Source organism: Anastrepha ludens, chromosome 2 (genome assembly GCF_028408465.1).
Source record: "Anastrepha ludens isolate Willacy chromosome 2, idAnaLude1.1, whole genome shotgun sequence".
NCBI classification, from domain to species: Eukaryota; Metazoa; Arthropoda; class Insecta; order Diptera; family Tephritidae; genus Anastrepha; species Anastrepha ludens.
The window spans coordinates 79,078,460-79,094,684 of NC_071498.1; the positions used below are offsets into that span (position 1 = coordinate 79,078,460).

At 32.9% G+C, this 16,225-nt stretch overlaps 1 protein-coding gene across 2 annotated transcripts in view; it reads left to right on the top strand.

The window, feature by feature from the left end:
- Positions 1–12,749, top strand: part of LOC128871932 (homeotic protein antennapedia) — a 122,901-nt gene extending 110,152 nt beyond the window's left edge. For both annotated transcript variants that reach the window (XM_054114116.1, XM_054114118.1), the window contains one exon: positions 11,370–12,749. In XM_054114116.1, coding sequence (XP_053970091.1) covers positions 11,370–11,620 — 251 coding nt within the window. In that variant the 3' untranslated portion in view covers positions 11,621–12,749. The remainder of the gene's footprint in view (positions 1–11,369) is intronic.
- Positions 12,750–16,225: the final 3,476 nt, after the last annotated feature.

Consider the following 16,225-nt stretch of genomic DNA (forward strand, 5'->3'; position numbering starts at 1 on the left):
ACTGTGCGACCGACCCACAGCGTTGTAGCTTTGATTGAGTAGATATATTGTAACTTTTAGTACGTATACATGAACACCTATGTGTACATACCTACATACTAAGTAAGCATATATGTATGTACATTAGGGCGGGTAATTGATTTGTCGACATCGTTCGTAGCAGATTCGGAAATTTACACAGAATTATAAAAAAGTCCACCACGAATTTTATTAGAATATATATCTAACGGCGGCCGCCGTAGCCGAATGGGTTGGTGCGTGATTACCACTCGGAATTCACAGGGAGGTCGTTGGTTCGAATCTCGGTGAAAGCAAAATGAATAAAAACATTTTTCTAATAGCGGTCGCTCCTCGGTAGGCAATGGCAAACCTCCGAGTGTATTTCTGCCATGAAAAAGGTCCTCATAAAAATATCTGCCGTTCGGAGTCGGCTGTGAAACCATTTGTGGAACAACATCAAGACGCACACCACAAATAAGAGGAGGAGCTCGGCCAAACACCTAACAGAAGTGTACGCGCCAATTATTTATTTATTTTTTTTTGTATATCTAATTAATAACGCAGTACGAATGCTATTTTGTTTTAATACAAACTTGTACTTATGTAAAAAATAATATTTTTGCTAGCTTTAATTTGATGATGTGCACATCAAAATTACATGTAGTCCCTTTTCCTCTTACAATATTCAAAAACTACACATAATTTGCTTTGTCGCGCCAACTTGCCATTCTTTAAATAAAAATAGGTACCAACCAAACTTTTTTTTTGCATAGGGGGTGGGGTGAGCATTTTATTTTATATGAAAGACTTTCGAAATTGTGCTTTATATAAAAAAGATTTTCAACATCGTATGCAAAAAACAAAAAAAATAATCTTAAAGCAACGCCATTTTTAAGCGACCTTAAACTTTCACTTAAATTGGATGAGCTATAAACCTGTATACCTGCATATACAAAAAAAGCAATCGGACTAAAACCTAACAATTTTGGTACTAATTTTTAAATTTATGAAATTTTTGTGGATTTCGTATAAACTGCGGAACATAGAATTTTTTTGTGTTTTTTATACAATGAACTATATTTTTTCTGAAAAAGCTTGAGCATGAATTGTGTGAGCTCACAACTGACTTTAGAGGTATGCGCTAGTGGACTTTAAAAAGGAAGGAAAAAAATAGTTCTATACAAATTGGCCCGTCCTAATGTATATATGTGACCTGGTCTACGAAAAGGTACCTTACGTGGGAAAACAAGTTTTCGAGAAAACAGCAGTTAAAGTTTAAACTTCTAAAAACCCTTGTAACTTTTTTAAATACTAATATTTTTCAATCCGGTTTGGCTTATTTTCTTCAGCATAGATCACAGTATCAATAAAATCACAGAAGCAGTGAAAAACATTTTTTTATATATAAATAAATAAGAAAAAGTTAGTGCAAATCCCAGAAGTCGTTTTAAAAAATAAGTTAACTTTTGTATTTTCGTATTTGTACTTTTCTTTTTTTTTACTTTTAACAAACTTTTAAACAAATTATGACTTTCTGGTTTTCACCATTTTACAGAGCCTTCCACACACTATTCGAATCAACAAAAAAGTGAAAAATGATTTTTTGACACGTAAGGTACCTTTTCATAGACCAGGTCACATATATTACTTCACTTTTTTCAGAAATAAGAATATTTCAGATAGGTATCCATACATTCTTTTACAAAAATTTTCAATTACATCAAAGCCATTTTCTATGAATCTAAAACTCACAGTTTACAAATATACTTTTATGCCTACTATATCTTCGTATGGTTTAGGTAGTCATATCCATGTAAGTGTGTATGTGTATGTACGCATATACATACTTTCCCTACATTTGCATACATATCTTGAGGTCAGAGGTGGAGATATCTAATTTAGGTGTGTGAATGTGAGTGCAAGCAGAGCAATTAAAATCAAATCAAGTCCCCATTTGTAAGTTTTTCTTTATGCTTGAATGCAGTAATTAAATGAAATCAAAATATTACGAAATTACAGTAAATTGCGCTGTTGCACACAAAAAAAATAGAAATCAAATATTATAGTACGTTAGCAACGAATTGCCCACCTTTGCAACTGCACAGTGAATGGTTGAGAAGCTTTGATCTATGCAACTCCCAAATAGAGTGTTGTCATTTTGAATGCTGATGAAATTTAACATCAAATGTTTTTGCTAGATATGATTTTAGTTTAAATTATTAATATATATATGTATGTACATATAAATATTTAAGCGTTTGACCTTCTTATGCAGTCACTCTCGCTGAGTTACAGTACATAAAGCAATTCCGATTAGATGATATAAAAAAACGAGCTTTGTCTATTTGTGATGGCGGCTACACATTTTGGTAAAAAAGCGTCACCGCAATGACATTTCCACGCACTAATGACAACCTCCCCCATTGTTCACTCCTTCTCGTCTAATACCTTGCCATATCCACTGCGTGCATTTGCAATGAAAAAAATTAAAAACTGTAATTATTCAAATTACCGAAGCGGTATTTATATTTTGGGTGGTGGTTAATGACAGCAAGCTCGAAAATTATTTGGAGTATTATAATTGTCAGTGTCATTTAGGTGAATGAAATTGGAAAGGAAAATTGAGACGTCTGCATAAGCGACATTTCTCGAACCGTTGCAAGGCTAAACACAAAAAAGAAAAATATTAAATATTAGAGCGGGAAGTTAACGGATTCATTCATTACGTGCGAGTATGACCATAAAAAGAATTTACTCAAGGCAAAATCTGCATACTTTTGTGAACTCTGGAGCAGCTTTAGGGCTTTACAGAAGTCCGAAATGCTTATGAGATCAACGCAGTGCTTCGGAGGTTTGGAAAGTTTGTGTTTGACTTCAATAAAGAAATCTATGTTTTTATGTTTTGTAAGTAGATATCGAACAATTTGTATACCCGTGCACTTATGCACAAGAGCTTTATAATTTTGTTCACATAACAATTAGATGTAACGCATAAAAAATGGAGGTAGATATAGAAACATATATAAACCAAATGCTCAGAGTGATGAGAGGAGCCGATTTAGCCATATCTGTCCACACGTCAGTGCGCGCGGCCGGCAACTCGAGCTAAAATTATTATTTTTATTTTTGATATGATATGTTATGAAACGTAGTACACGTATCTTATCCGAGGTAGGTTGATTTTGCAAATTAGTCATTACTTACACCTACCTAACGTGTAAAGTTAATTTTCAGAAAAAGCAGAAAATAAGATATCTCTGTTATTAATGATACAAATTTACTCAAATTTGATGCAAGTGCAAAACCAAAAATATGATGCAAGTAAAATCTTAGGGAAATGTCTGCATCTCCATAACGACTTAATAAAACTCGCCCAATGCATTATAGACCACCTCGTTTAGATCCGACATAATTATTATTGATCTCGGATAGAAACTACGTCCACTTTTTATATAATATATTGTATAAATACCTTCAAATACAGATACAGCGTATAAAGCGCACGAGGATAATGGTCTAGCTTTAGCATCCGATAATAGTAACTTCTGTGTTCTGGGTGACTTCAATCCTAGTAATATTGAGTGGTAAAGTATAGACGACAGTTCTGCGTTATGTTCTACTAATGAGAGTAGTATATCTGAATCCTTTTTGATTGATAAGTTTTTAAGTTTGGACTAGTTCAGATAAATAATTTTTCGAATAGTCTTTCTCGAACTCTAGAAATTATTTTTGTTAAGCAAAATGTATAAATGTATAATAATTTTCTTTACTAGAACGCCTAGACTCTCTGCCTACTCCTAGTCTACAATATGTACCGCTTATCATTCATGTAGAATTCTATGAGTTTAAAGCCTTTTATTGTGGTAATGAGATTACTAGTTTTTATTTTAAAAATTTTGAATTTGATATAATTAATTTAGCAGTTCACCCTCCACATTGGGATTCCTTATTTACTGGGGTCGAAATGTCATAAGTTTTTGTGATACTTTTGAGCTTAAGATAAGCGATATCTGAGCTTAAGATAAGCGATTGCCCGTGATAAAAAATACTAGTTATTGAGTACCGTGACATATTAACGAATTCAGGAAACCTGAACACTTGATCCAAATACTTAAATAAGTTCTAGTTATCAAACTCGATTGGTCACAAACATAAATATTTGCATTATTCTAAAGAACTTAAATTTTCGGATAGGATGTTAAAACTAAATTAAACGGCGGCTGCCGTATGCGCATAGCCTGGTGCTTGACTACCATTTGGGAATGCGTAGGTTCGAATCTCCGTGCCTGTCCACGGTTTACGAAACATAGATCATATATCTATATTAAGGGGTTATACGCAGTTATGACTTTCAAAAAAATCGATTTTTTTTATTGCATTTTTGTAATGTACATATATTCAAAAGTATACGCACGAAATTTGAAGTAGATCTAAGCAATACTTTCGGAGTTATACCTAAATATGTAGAGATGCCTCGGCACGTTTTAAGGTAGGTATTGAAACTTTAAACGTGTTTTTTCAAAACGGCATTTTTCAAGTCGGTGTACACGATATCTCGAAAACGGCTTGTTTGATCGGCCAACTGTTTTAACTCAATCTTTAAAGATACATTTTCTAGTAATTAATCGTTCCTTTTGTAAATCTGATACTTATTTTCCATTTTAATATATAATCAATTTACGGCCAAATTTTAACGTAAAAATCGAAATCATTTCTTTTAAAAGCTGCCATTCTGTGAAAATTCACTATTTTGATTAGCCGAACGATTAATTACTAGATAATCTAATATATTAACAAAATTTGTTTGGTTTTTTGATTTCAGATAATATAATCCAATCCTGAGTTACGATGTACACCGTAAATCGTCTTTTTTTAAAGGAGGCTCCAGAAATCGCCTGCAGCGCGCTCTATAATCAACATTTTCATAAATAAAAAATTTTGTTACGTTCTTGAAGGATGCTTTTATAACCGCCAAAAATTTTCAAATTAAAATATTCTGAAGTTTTTTCAGGATAAATCCTTGACAACCCGTCTTTTATTTGCTTCATAACTGCGTATAACCCCTTAATGAATATTGTATATCTTCTATTCAAAATCGAATTCAAGTTGACCCTGTGTACACGGACGTTTCAAAAACACACAGGGATATAGGATTTCATTCCGCTCTTTTAAAATGGATTAAATCCTCTCTCCTGGAAAATATGTTTTTAATGTTTTTGGTGCGAATTCATTTGTTTCATTGAAACCTCTCGCGAGAGAAGTGTAGCGGACCTCTATGTTCTTTTCATAATTTTGCTTATGACATTCCCAGTTTTTTTAGTAATACAAATTTAATACAAATAATTGCAAGTACTGCAGGCTCTATAAATTTTCATTGCTTTGTGTAAAAGAAATGAGTTAATTTTAAATATAATGCTTTTGCTTATGTGATCTCATTTCTCTTATTCCAAATCTTGGTGTCCTATACATACTTCCTACCATATTGATGGTTCTACATTATCCAATCTAAGTGAAATTATTGGTCGTGGAGGGGTACTTCACTTTAGATTCTCGTTTCAAAGCCATTTAAATTGCACGATTGCAAGCAAAGTCATATTCTGTATTTGTTTTTAATCGACATTGTTGATCCATATAGTATATTATAAAGCTGTTATATATCTCTCTTATGCGTTCGAAGTTTGAATTTTAAATATTATACAATACATTACTTTATTTTGTGTTATGTATGTCATATTAATAGACTTGAACGCGTCCAGAGAGTCTTTGTCTGTTAAGTTTTGCATTCTTTACATTTCTTCAATCCAATTCTATCTTATAAAAGTCCGTACTTGCTCGTAAAGCTACACTCGCTAGATAAACGAAGGACTTTTCTCTCCCTCACTTTTATTTTCGATTTAATAATCAGGGCGTTTGACTCCCCATATTTACTAGAGAGAAAGGATTTCAATGTTTCTCAGCAAAGCTTACGAAATCATAATATTTTCTAGTTGAGGATGGTTAAATCAAATTATGCTTTTAATTTTCCGACTTCTAGAACTGTGAGCGAATTTAATTACAAAAAAAAAAAATTTAATGTTAATAAATAAATTAAATAAATAAATATTACTAGTTATAATTGTCATTTTTTTGGATTCGGTATATAAAGTTTGGTCCGAACCAAATTTAACCTTCCTCACTTTTGAATCTCACCTTTACGCACACTTAGTTGCAATTAGTTCCTTTATTAAAGTATTGTAGGAAGTATTGCTTGCCAATACCAAATTTTGCATTCATGTGAATAGGGTTTGAATCGCTGCATTTCAAATAAAAAATATAAATATACTTGTGTCTTCGTGGCTGCTTCGCGACTGCTGCCAAGTCTATAACTCGAGGCGGTTATGGTTAATCATCATCAATTTTAGTTGAATGGTCGCGCCTGGCTGGGTTCGTGCTTTGCTTTACGCTTTGCCGTGGATGGATTTGAGCGCACGCAAGTAGCCAAAAGCGCAAAGAACGGGAAATCTACTTGGCTGCTCGTTTAAGATGCTGGACCAGTTATGTGCTAAAGCGACCAGCTAATAAATGAAGAATATGTAGAAGCAGCTGCAATAGCGCCAACCAACAGCTTTTATGCCCCCCATAGAGATAACGGTGTTGTTACTTCTACTGGCACTTTTTTGCGGGCTCTAGTGAGCGTTTTTTGCGCTTGGACATCACTCACTCCCTTGATTTTGCTGTGTATTCCGCCAAGTATCCACAAGTTTTATTGATGCTGATAAATTGGGATAGTTTTATGTTTTTTAGCTTTGAACTTTAAGTCATCAGCAATGAAGTTTTTTATTAAAAGTGTTGGAAATCTGACTATTTGTATGACTGATTGAGGCAAGTAACATACACCTCGCAAATTAATTTATACGTTATGGCACTTGCAGCAGTGGCAACATTTTGCACAATGAGCGATTACATCCTTCAAATATCACCAGCCGCGGCACAACAAAATCAGGAAACCGATACCAAACCAAAATTTTAAGTCGGCAAGACTTTGTTGATTTGATACTCTTTAGTTTCTTGTTCATTAAACATTTTTCATAAATTTGGTTGAATTTCTGTTTAATGACCTCAGTTTCAATGATGGCCACCATTTGACGCAAGCGCATGGGTGATACCTCCGCCCCTGCACGCTTGCACACCGTTCTGACATTTCGTCAAAAGCCCACGATCGTGGTGGCGCCATTGTCCGACGTCGCTCTACTTCGCTCTTTCACGCCTTTTGGCGGCAAAGTGATAAATGCGATTAAGCCGATAGAGGACGACTGTACGAGTAGTAAAGGTGGCAACAATAGTGGTTGCAATGGTTGCTTGTGGCTAGGTTTGGTTGAGTTTCGGTGGCTGTCGTGTAGTTAAGTGGCAGCAACTACATACCAACTACGTACATTCCATCGGAAAATTATTAAAAACGCATTAGCGGCGCACACAACAATAACTATAGTACATACACTTGCTTAAGATAGCGTCTCTGCAATGGCCAACCGACCTGACCATAACTGCATATGTATTTGAGGAAGCGAAAGGCAAAATGCTTCACCATAATCAAAATGAAATAAAAAACAGTAAAAAAATAAATAACTTGTGAAAGAGGCAACGGAAACATACACGCGCACGCACCTCACGCACGCACTTGGAAGTAATGGGCAATTTTTTGATATGAAAGTAAGCGTATTGTAATTAAATTCCGATTAGGCCACCATTTTACTTGAATATTTCATTATTATTATTACAGTGAAGTTCTTCATACGCGGACACTAGCGCTCGTAGTGGTTTTGTCCGATTAATGACCAAATTTGTTTGTTCATTTTTATGTATTTAATATATTTTACGAATTTATGAATATTTAGAAATTAATATTTCCTATGCCAACGTACATATTATTGTTACATATATAGATAAAGCACAATATGCAGTACTACTTTGCTGAAATATTTCTTACTAATTGATTGCTAAAACATTAATTTTTTTTTTATTTCATATGACTTGATATTTTTGATGTGTTAAACGCTACAAAGTGATTCTGACAAATTGTGTCAAACGCGTACCAAGTTTTATGGCTAAAAGTACGTTGCTATGGGCTCACTTGTTTCTTTATTAGATCTTTCTTTTGTCCATAATATCGCTTTATTCTTTAAACTGAAGACTCGCTAAATCGAGTCCTTTCTGAAATGTATCATAGATTATCAGTTTATTCATATTATGTATATTCGGGATCAAAATGGGGAAGACTCTCATTAATTGTCGAAAATCCTGTTTTACGAAGGCAGCCTTGAGTTGTTGTTGCTTCTACTTTAACCCAATATGTTTTGAGAAAGCTTTAAGTACTTTAATATTTTTTTACAGCTCTGAGGCTGCAGTGACAGTTGGAAGTCAAAAGTGACTTGGTAAGGGGAAAAAGAAAGATTCTATCACAAAATTAGTATTCTAACTTGACCAACTGGTCAGTTTACTGCTGTTATGTGCGAATAGAAACTTTTGCAACAAAGCTTGCTTGGGATTTTTTTGAATTTTGTCCGTTTATGAGTGATTTTTTGATCAGAATAGTTTAAAACACAGTGTCTGTTATTAGGGCGTTCGGTTATTGGTATGTTATTTCTGGGAAAAAATTATTTAAAAATCTGTGTGCAGATCATTGTCAGTCATTGAAGCTTCCTGGGTACAAGGCCTGTCCGTATTAGGGAATTTACTGTATTTATCTAGCTGTGGAGAGACGTTACTATTTCTTGTAATGGATTTATCATTTGTGCTTTGTTTTGCTGTTATATTTGTGAGTGTTGTTGGCCGAAAGGAAATTATTAAAATAATTACTTTGCATATATCCCGGCAACATAGCAATGAAAGACCAATCGGTTAAAACAGACTGCTATATGTGAATGTGGTTAAATATGTATGTTACCACTTATATGTATTTATGTGTTCAAGGCATATAAATTTATAAAAAAATAAAAAGGAATAAAAATAAATTTGAAATAATTTCAACGAAATAAAGTAAAACAAAATAAAATAAAACAAAGCAAACCAAAATAAAATAAAAAATAGTAAATTACATTTTTAAAAATACGAGAAATCAGTATGAGGTTGGGAGGGCAGGTTTTTTTTTTTTGTTTTTATTTGCAGGGGGAATCTTCGTCAGCATAGACGGCATGCACGATTCATACTGATCGCTAAAGCTGCACCGCATTCGGGATCTCGCACAGTCAGCATTTAGCTACTAAACTGGACTTGCGAAACAGTACACCTCCGTACACCACCTCTGTAGCTTTAGTTTGCCCTGCTGTACCGCCGAGAGAGGGCAGGCACTTAAGGGGTTACATGAGTTTCGTTGGTTCAAAAAATCGATTTATTTTTTTTTTGCTTATTAATTTCTACAATATCTCAGGAATATTATCCTAAATTTTCAAGTCGATTTGAATAATAAATTCGGAGATACAGCCTTTGGAATGTGTGCGCTCCAAGCCACTTTTACTGTTATTCAAAACTTTAAACGCGTTTTTCTCGGAACTGTGTTTTCAAAGTCGGTTGTCAAATGTTCTCGAAAACTACTCAACCGATCTTGATGAAATTTTACACACGTGTTCGAAATACAATTTACTTGTGCTTGAACGAAGGATTTTTTTTTTTTTCAATTACAACTATTTAAAAAAAACAAAATGTCAAGCAAATTTGACCGAAATTTTCATTTTTTTGCAAAAATGTCTGCCAAAATTCCAATTTTTACTTTTTTTTTCTTTCCTTCGTTCAAGCTCGAGTTTATGGTCTTAACTAAAGCACTTATTTTTGTTTTTTCATTTTTGATGAGCCTGTCAGGAGTTATGCTGACAACGCGGACGCACCCCATTTTTCGAGGGTTCACCGGAAATGACGTCACAATGGGGGAGTTTAAATTTTTTTTTTCTAATTTTAGAAATTATTCTTTAAATATGTATCTATAAGTCAGAAAAAAGTTTGAATTAAATAAATAATTTTTTACATAGAAAAAAAAATATTGAAAATAGGCCTTTTTTTACCCGACGAAACCCATGTAACCCCTTAACCAAATTTGTGCATTTGTTCGCGAGACGAGCCTCTTATTTACCCTAAGTCATTTAATAAAAATCAAAATTTTTATGTGACACTTCCCAAAATATTTCTAATAAATACTCCAAGGTCTTTGTTTTATAGTCATCAAAGGAAAGTTTCTGCCAAAATATGCGTTGAAAACTAAATAATACGTTCACATCATACATATATATATTATAGACTTTATACAAGTACAGGCAATAGCGGAGTGTTTCAACGCATGCAATAAATGAACGACTGCGTTTATTTGTAACTACATTCCCATACTCACATTTTCATTACTCCTTCGATTGTCCATATCAGAGAGCGAATAGGGCCGCGTGTATGCGCCGATCACTGTATGCATCCAATCTTGATTGATCGCACTTGTCTGTGGTTTGGGCAAAGTGCATTCGTTCTTGAACAGCGACACCGGCGAGGCAAACGTGTATGCGTTTTGCTATGCATTGCTATTGTTGTTTTTGTTGAAATGTCTTTGATTTCCTTGCATGTTGCTATGTTCTGAGACATTGCACTGTCGGTTTCCAAAATAGAAAAAAACAAATTCATTTTGCCACGCATAATTAGTTACCTCGTAGTCGCCGGTGTCATCCGCCTCTACCACAACCTACAGTTTGTACATAGAAAAGATGCCATCTACGTAAATATCTATAATGTTTGTATGTATGTATATGTAGACCTTGCAGTGTGGACAACTAGAGTTACCAATGGACCGGCCAAAATCTTATGTGGATTTAAACTCATCCAAAGAGCTCTAAGCGACCACTAGTCAAATATGTAACGTATCGCACACATACACATGCATACACATTTTAATATGATATTACAATAATCATATACAATAACAACACCAAATGCAATTGGAAAAAGTGAGTTCGCACCATGGTGATACACTGACAATTACAAATAGTCTGATTTGGTAATTTCGCCTTTTGATCTTTCTTACCCATATCCGATGCCAGACAGAGTCACAGCCGAAGAGAATTTGTCCAGCCGAACTAAAGTGATACTACATTTACCGCACTACCGCCTGTCTTTGGTTAGTGCGTTTTCACGTACGAGGCATGCCCAGTTTTATGCTTCTTTAATAAAATTTAGTTTGTTTGCTTGTTGTGTAGTAGAAAATTAGATTTTGGTTGATTTTGATTATATGGGTGAGTTATTTTGATTGTTGTTGTTTGGATACAAGATTGTGATGCATTAGTTTCTACGGTTATCTACCAAGTTTACTATAATTAATTTAAAAAATAAAAATATTTCATAATGTTTTCTTAACTCAACAGAACGCAAACGTGGCCGCCAGACATACACCCGTTACCAAACGTTGGAGCTGGAGAAAGAGTTTCATTTCAATCGCTATTTGACTCGACGACGACGCATTGAGATTGCCCATGCGCTGTGTCTCACGGAGCGACAGATAAAGATCTGGTTTCAGAATCGACGAATGAAGTGGAAAAAGGAGAATAAAACGAAGGGAGAACCAGGCTCGGGTGGTGAGGGTGATGAGATCACACCGCCAAATAGTCCGCAATAAGGCGTTTATTAAGAGAGAAACTGACGAGTCGCGCTTTATCCACTGCCATAAGGGGACGTGAAAAACTGCACTAACAACTTTAAGTAGGGTCTCAGTCCTTCATGTGGCGAAGTGGCGTCCAGAGGAAAATTGTCATATTCAGATTAATGAATGCATGAATGATTGCAGGATGCCGGATAGATCTTTTCAACGAAAATAGAGCGTGTCCCGGGCTAGGGATGGACGTGTAATATTAATCGTTTATTCAGTTGGACAATTACGTTCATGCTACCCACATACAAGTATAACATTTTAAAAGTATAGTTTTGTAGTCTAAAGTTTCAAAAGTTTTAATTCAAACCTCAAATAATTTATTAAACATCAAACAAAACTTTAATGGGTTGAGAAATTAAAAAATAAAAAAATTATTGGAACAAAATTGGAAATCAAAATTATAAACTTATTTCTTATAACTACGAGTATAAGGAAAAACAATATTAAAATAATTCTGTATAATTTCTGCAAAGCTGTAAACTTACTTAGTTAAATCTTAAAGGACAATTGTTATTATTTTATTTAATTGATTTTAATGATAATTCGTAGTGTATACAAAAATGTAAAACGTAGCAGGCGGACAAAAAGGATGAACGCTGCTATAAGCCGGATCAATAGTTGCATAAATAATTAAATAAATGGGTAAATAATTAAAAATTGAAGTAATTAAATAAACTCAACAAAACCAACTCATGTGACCTCAAGTTTAAATAAGTTATTGAATATAAACTAAAGTATATACAAAAATGTACGCAAACGATAATAATAATAACAATAAAAATAATAATAAAGATAAAGGTAAACATTAGCAGTACACTAATATACATAAATGCACAGAAAAGAGAAAAAGTGGAGAAGAGCTAAAAAAAAGAGAAAACAGAAAATATTTAAATTAAACTCATTACATGAAAAACACCATTGTAAAGCATAATAAACATTACTTTCTAAATACGTATACATATATATTTAGAATAAAATATAGCAACACATATGTAAATGCGTAAATTCAACAGTCTAAAGTTGAAATAAATTTATTTTAATTGAAGAATGTTTGCAGTGTTAAATGTATAAAGAAAAATATAAAAACCATGCGAGATTAACGCAACACTAACTTTTGGGAATTGAAGAGAAGTTTTTGAACCACATCGAAAGGCATTCCTAAATTTTGCAAATTAAAGTTTTCATTTTTCCTTAAAGTGGGGCAATTGCAGTAACTACTTATACAATTTTGAGCTGTATCTCAAATCAAACATCTGTAGAAAAACCAGGTTTCTAGTAAAAGTTTTAAATTTCCTCAATTTTTTGGCACCTAATTACCAGGTCAGAAGCAGAATTAACTGTTAATTTCTATTGTTTAGTTTTATTTTTAAAAGCAAAAAATGTAACGCAAAAATATTCGAAAGCTTTGTTGAAAAGTGCATAAGAAATATTGGCTTAATTTTATTTCATCAAAAAGTTTGAAAAGATTCATAACTCAGCGGTTAAAAGATTTTGTACAAAATTAAAGCAATACAAAGTCAGGATAGTTTCTGGCGCTCATTTGAAGCTCCATTTCATATAACGAAAATGTGTGATGGCTAAAATAATTTTATGATTAGTTGTTTGTTATATTTAAAGGGTTTTTCAATAAGGGCGGGTAGATGTTGAAATGGAATGTCGTGGAGTTTGTTGTGTGGCACGTAGCGCCGTCCTGCTGAAACCACATGTCGTCTAGGTCCATATGGTTCAATATGGGCCATAAATGGGCGCAATGCGTTAATGAACACACATTTTGATAATAAACTTTTATCATTTGAACGTGCTGTTCAATCGTGTAACTTGCAATGATGATTTGGCATTAACAACTGAATAATAAACAAAAGATTTGATTGATGTCACCAAAACAAAATGGCTTCCACAGGGCGCCAAAATCGACCCGAGCCAATTGAAAACCCCTTAAGTACTGATACAACAACATATACGAGTGATGTGCGATTCATAGTGGATGAAGAATCGGTTCTGTACAGTCCTGTTCGAAGGAGAACCGGGTATTCCGATCGTTGCCGGTTCTCAAAAAAAAATGACAGCTGAAATAGCCCTCATGGAAATAGCTTAGCAAAAGGTTTTAAAAAGTGTTTACAAAAATTCAATTTCTTTTCATCTTTTTACTAAAAAGTAAAGATATTTATTTGTAAACACGCTTTTCCAGGTTAAAGTTTAATTTGAACAGAGTACTGTTTCCATTTAAAAACAACATTTTCGTTGTTTTCGCTGCTGAGGCGATTCTTTTTATCGAATATAGCTATTGAACTCGCTAAAATTGCTTGAAATCGCTAGAAACAGTTTTTTGGACTTATTGTTTTTTTAGACCAGTCTGCCCATTTTCGGGTCTCTTGACTTCGTTGACGCCCAATTTTTCAATAAGTGTTAAAGGCAAAAATCAAAGAAAAAATTGAAAATGTCCCACGAATCTTCTGAAACCGTTTTCCTGGCCTTATATGGCTCACACCTGTCGATTTATTAAAGAGAACCGGGTTCTTTGCAACACTAACATTTACTGTAAACTCATTGCTGGCCACTAGTACTCTGTTTTAAAAATATTTTTTTAAATTGATTTAAATTGTATAACCTTCATTTTATATACCTTAAATAACATGGAATTTTTGGTTTCTCACGAGTGAATTGTTTATATGAAACTGTATTTTGTATTTAAGTTTTATTTTATTTCTCGAACACCTGTTTTTTTTTGCTGAAATATGGAGAAAGAAAGAAATAATAGAAGATTTATCTCAATAATAAAACTTATTTTTTAAAATTTTTTTTTTTTTTTTTTTTTTAGTAAAACTTGTCAAACCCTTTTTCGGTCAGTCATACTCAGTTTTCGTATCCTCTGGTTTGGTTATCTGGCTTACTGTATTGCACCTATGCCCTGATACTTGGATATACTTATATGTATGTATAATTATTTGCATGTGTACATATATAAAAAGTACATCTTAACTAAAACAATAATATATTAAAACTAAGAAGCAAAGAAAGCTACACCAAATTAGTGTTGAAGTTAATTTAACAAAAACCTTTGAATAATTAGTTCGATGGCAAAGATATTGTGAAAGTATTTATTAAAGAAGCAAATATAAAACAAAAACAAAAATTGGTAAATTTTCTCTTATTTTATATATCTTAAAATCGCATGAACTGGATGGCAACAGCAGAGCAACATGTTCGATGTTTTTCATAGACATACGATATTTTTAAATTGAATTAGGAGAGGATATCATGTATACCAAAATTGAAAAAAAGAAAACAAAAACAAAAACCTTAAAACGAATTGGCGCACTTTTAATTCACTCAAATATTTATAGTCAAATACACTTCGCAATATTGGGGGTAATTCATTAGCAAGAGTATTAAGTTTTTACTTAAGGTGAATATTGACACAACATTTTGTTTTGGACGAAGTAAATATTTTTATAGCATAAACTACACTTGTAAATTGTGAAACCAGTAAAAGTAAATCCACTTTGCTAAAACATAATGCATCGATGTGAATTAGTAAAATTGATATAACAAATGCCCTTATGTATACGCATATACATAGATAATAGATACTTATAAAAGCGTACATTTAACGGTACATAAATATGTGCATAAATATGAGGAATTGTGAATATTTAAATGATATTCAGCAGCAGCAAAATAATCCATAAACTATTTTATGAACACCTAAAGATAAACCAAAGCCAAAGTCAGAATAGAAGCAGAAATAGGAATGTAGTGTATTAAATGTTTAGAAACTGTGTTTGAAAAGTAGCAAATGCATACAATCTTTTCACTTTCAGTTCTCCTTCTCCTTGTATTTAAACGCAATTTTTGGCTACTGCAAGTTTTCGCATACTTAACATAAATGGATTAATGTCTCAACCATTGAAGCATACGTCTATTGAGTGGCTTGGACATTGGCGAAATGCTGTGTAATATAGTAACGAAGCACATAAAAATACATACTTACAGCTAAACAAAACATTGATTATAGCCGAAAAGATCGGTTGGAATGAAAATCGTGCAATGTGATCATAATAATTTTGCATGCATTACATTTGTATGTAATTTCATGTGGAAGCGCGAAAATTCGTTTCATTTGAATATACTTTTTTGGGGAAACGATTATCGATATTATTATTCCTAAATATTCACATTACTAAAACTCAAACGCTTAAACAGCTTGAACTTTTTATTTCTCATTGATGTTTGTAAGTTAGGAACGTAGTGCATTTTGAATAAAAGATGCACAAAAAATTACTCATCCAAATATACGTAAAAAATTGGCCTCAGTCTTAAGCGAAAAAAACTAAAACAATTTGTATAAAATTAAAATGCATATACTATGATATGCAAATATGCAAGCAAAACTAATTTACTATACACTCTATATTTATAAAGCTAAATGTGAAACGACAAAAAACAAAAAAACACAAAATTAATTATATAAAACAGGAAGGGAAATATAAAAAAAGTTATTAAATTGTGAAAGTCATCAAATATTTGTTGTAAATACATAAATAAATATTATTTTTAGTGTAAAGTGAAAAG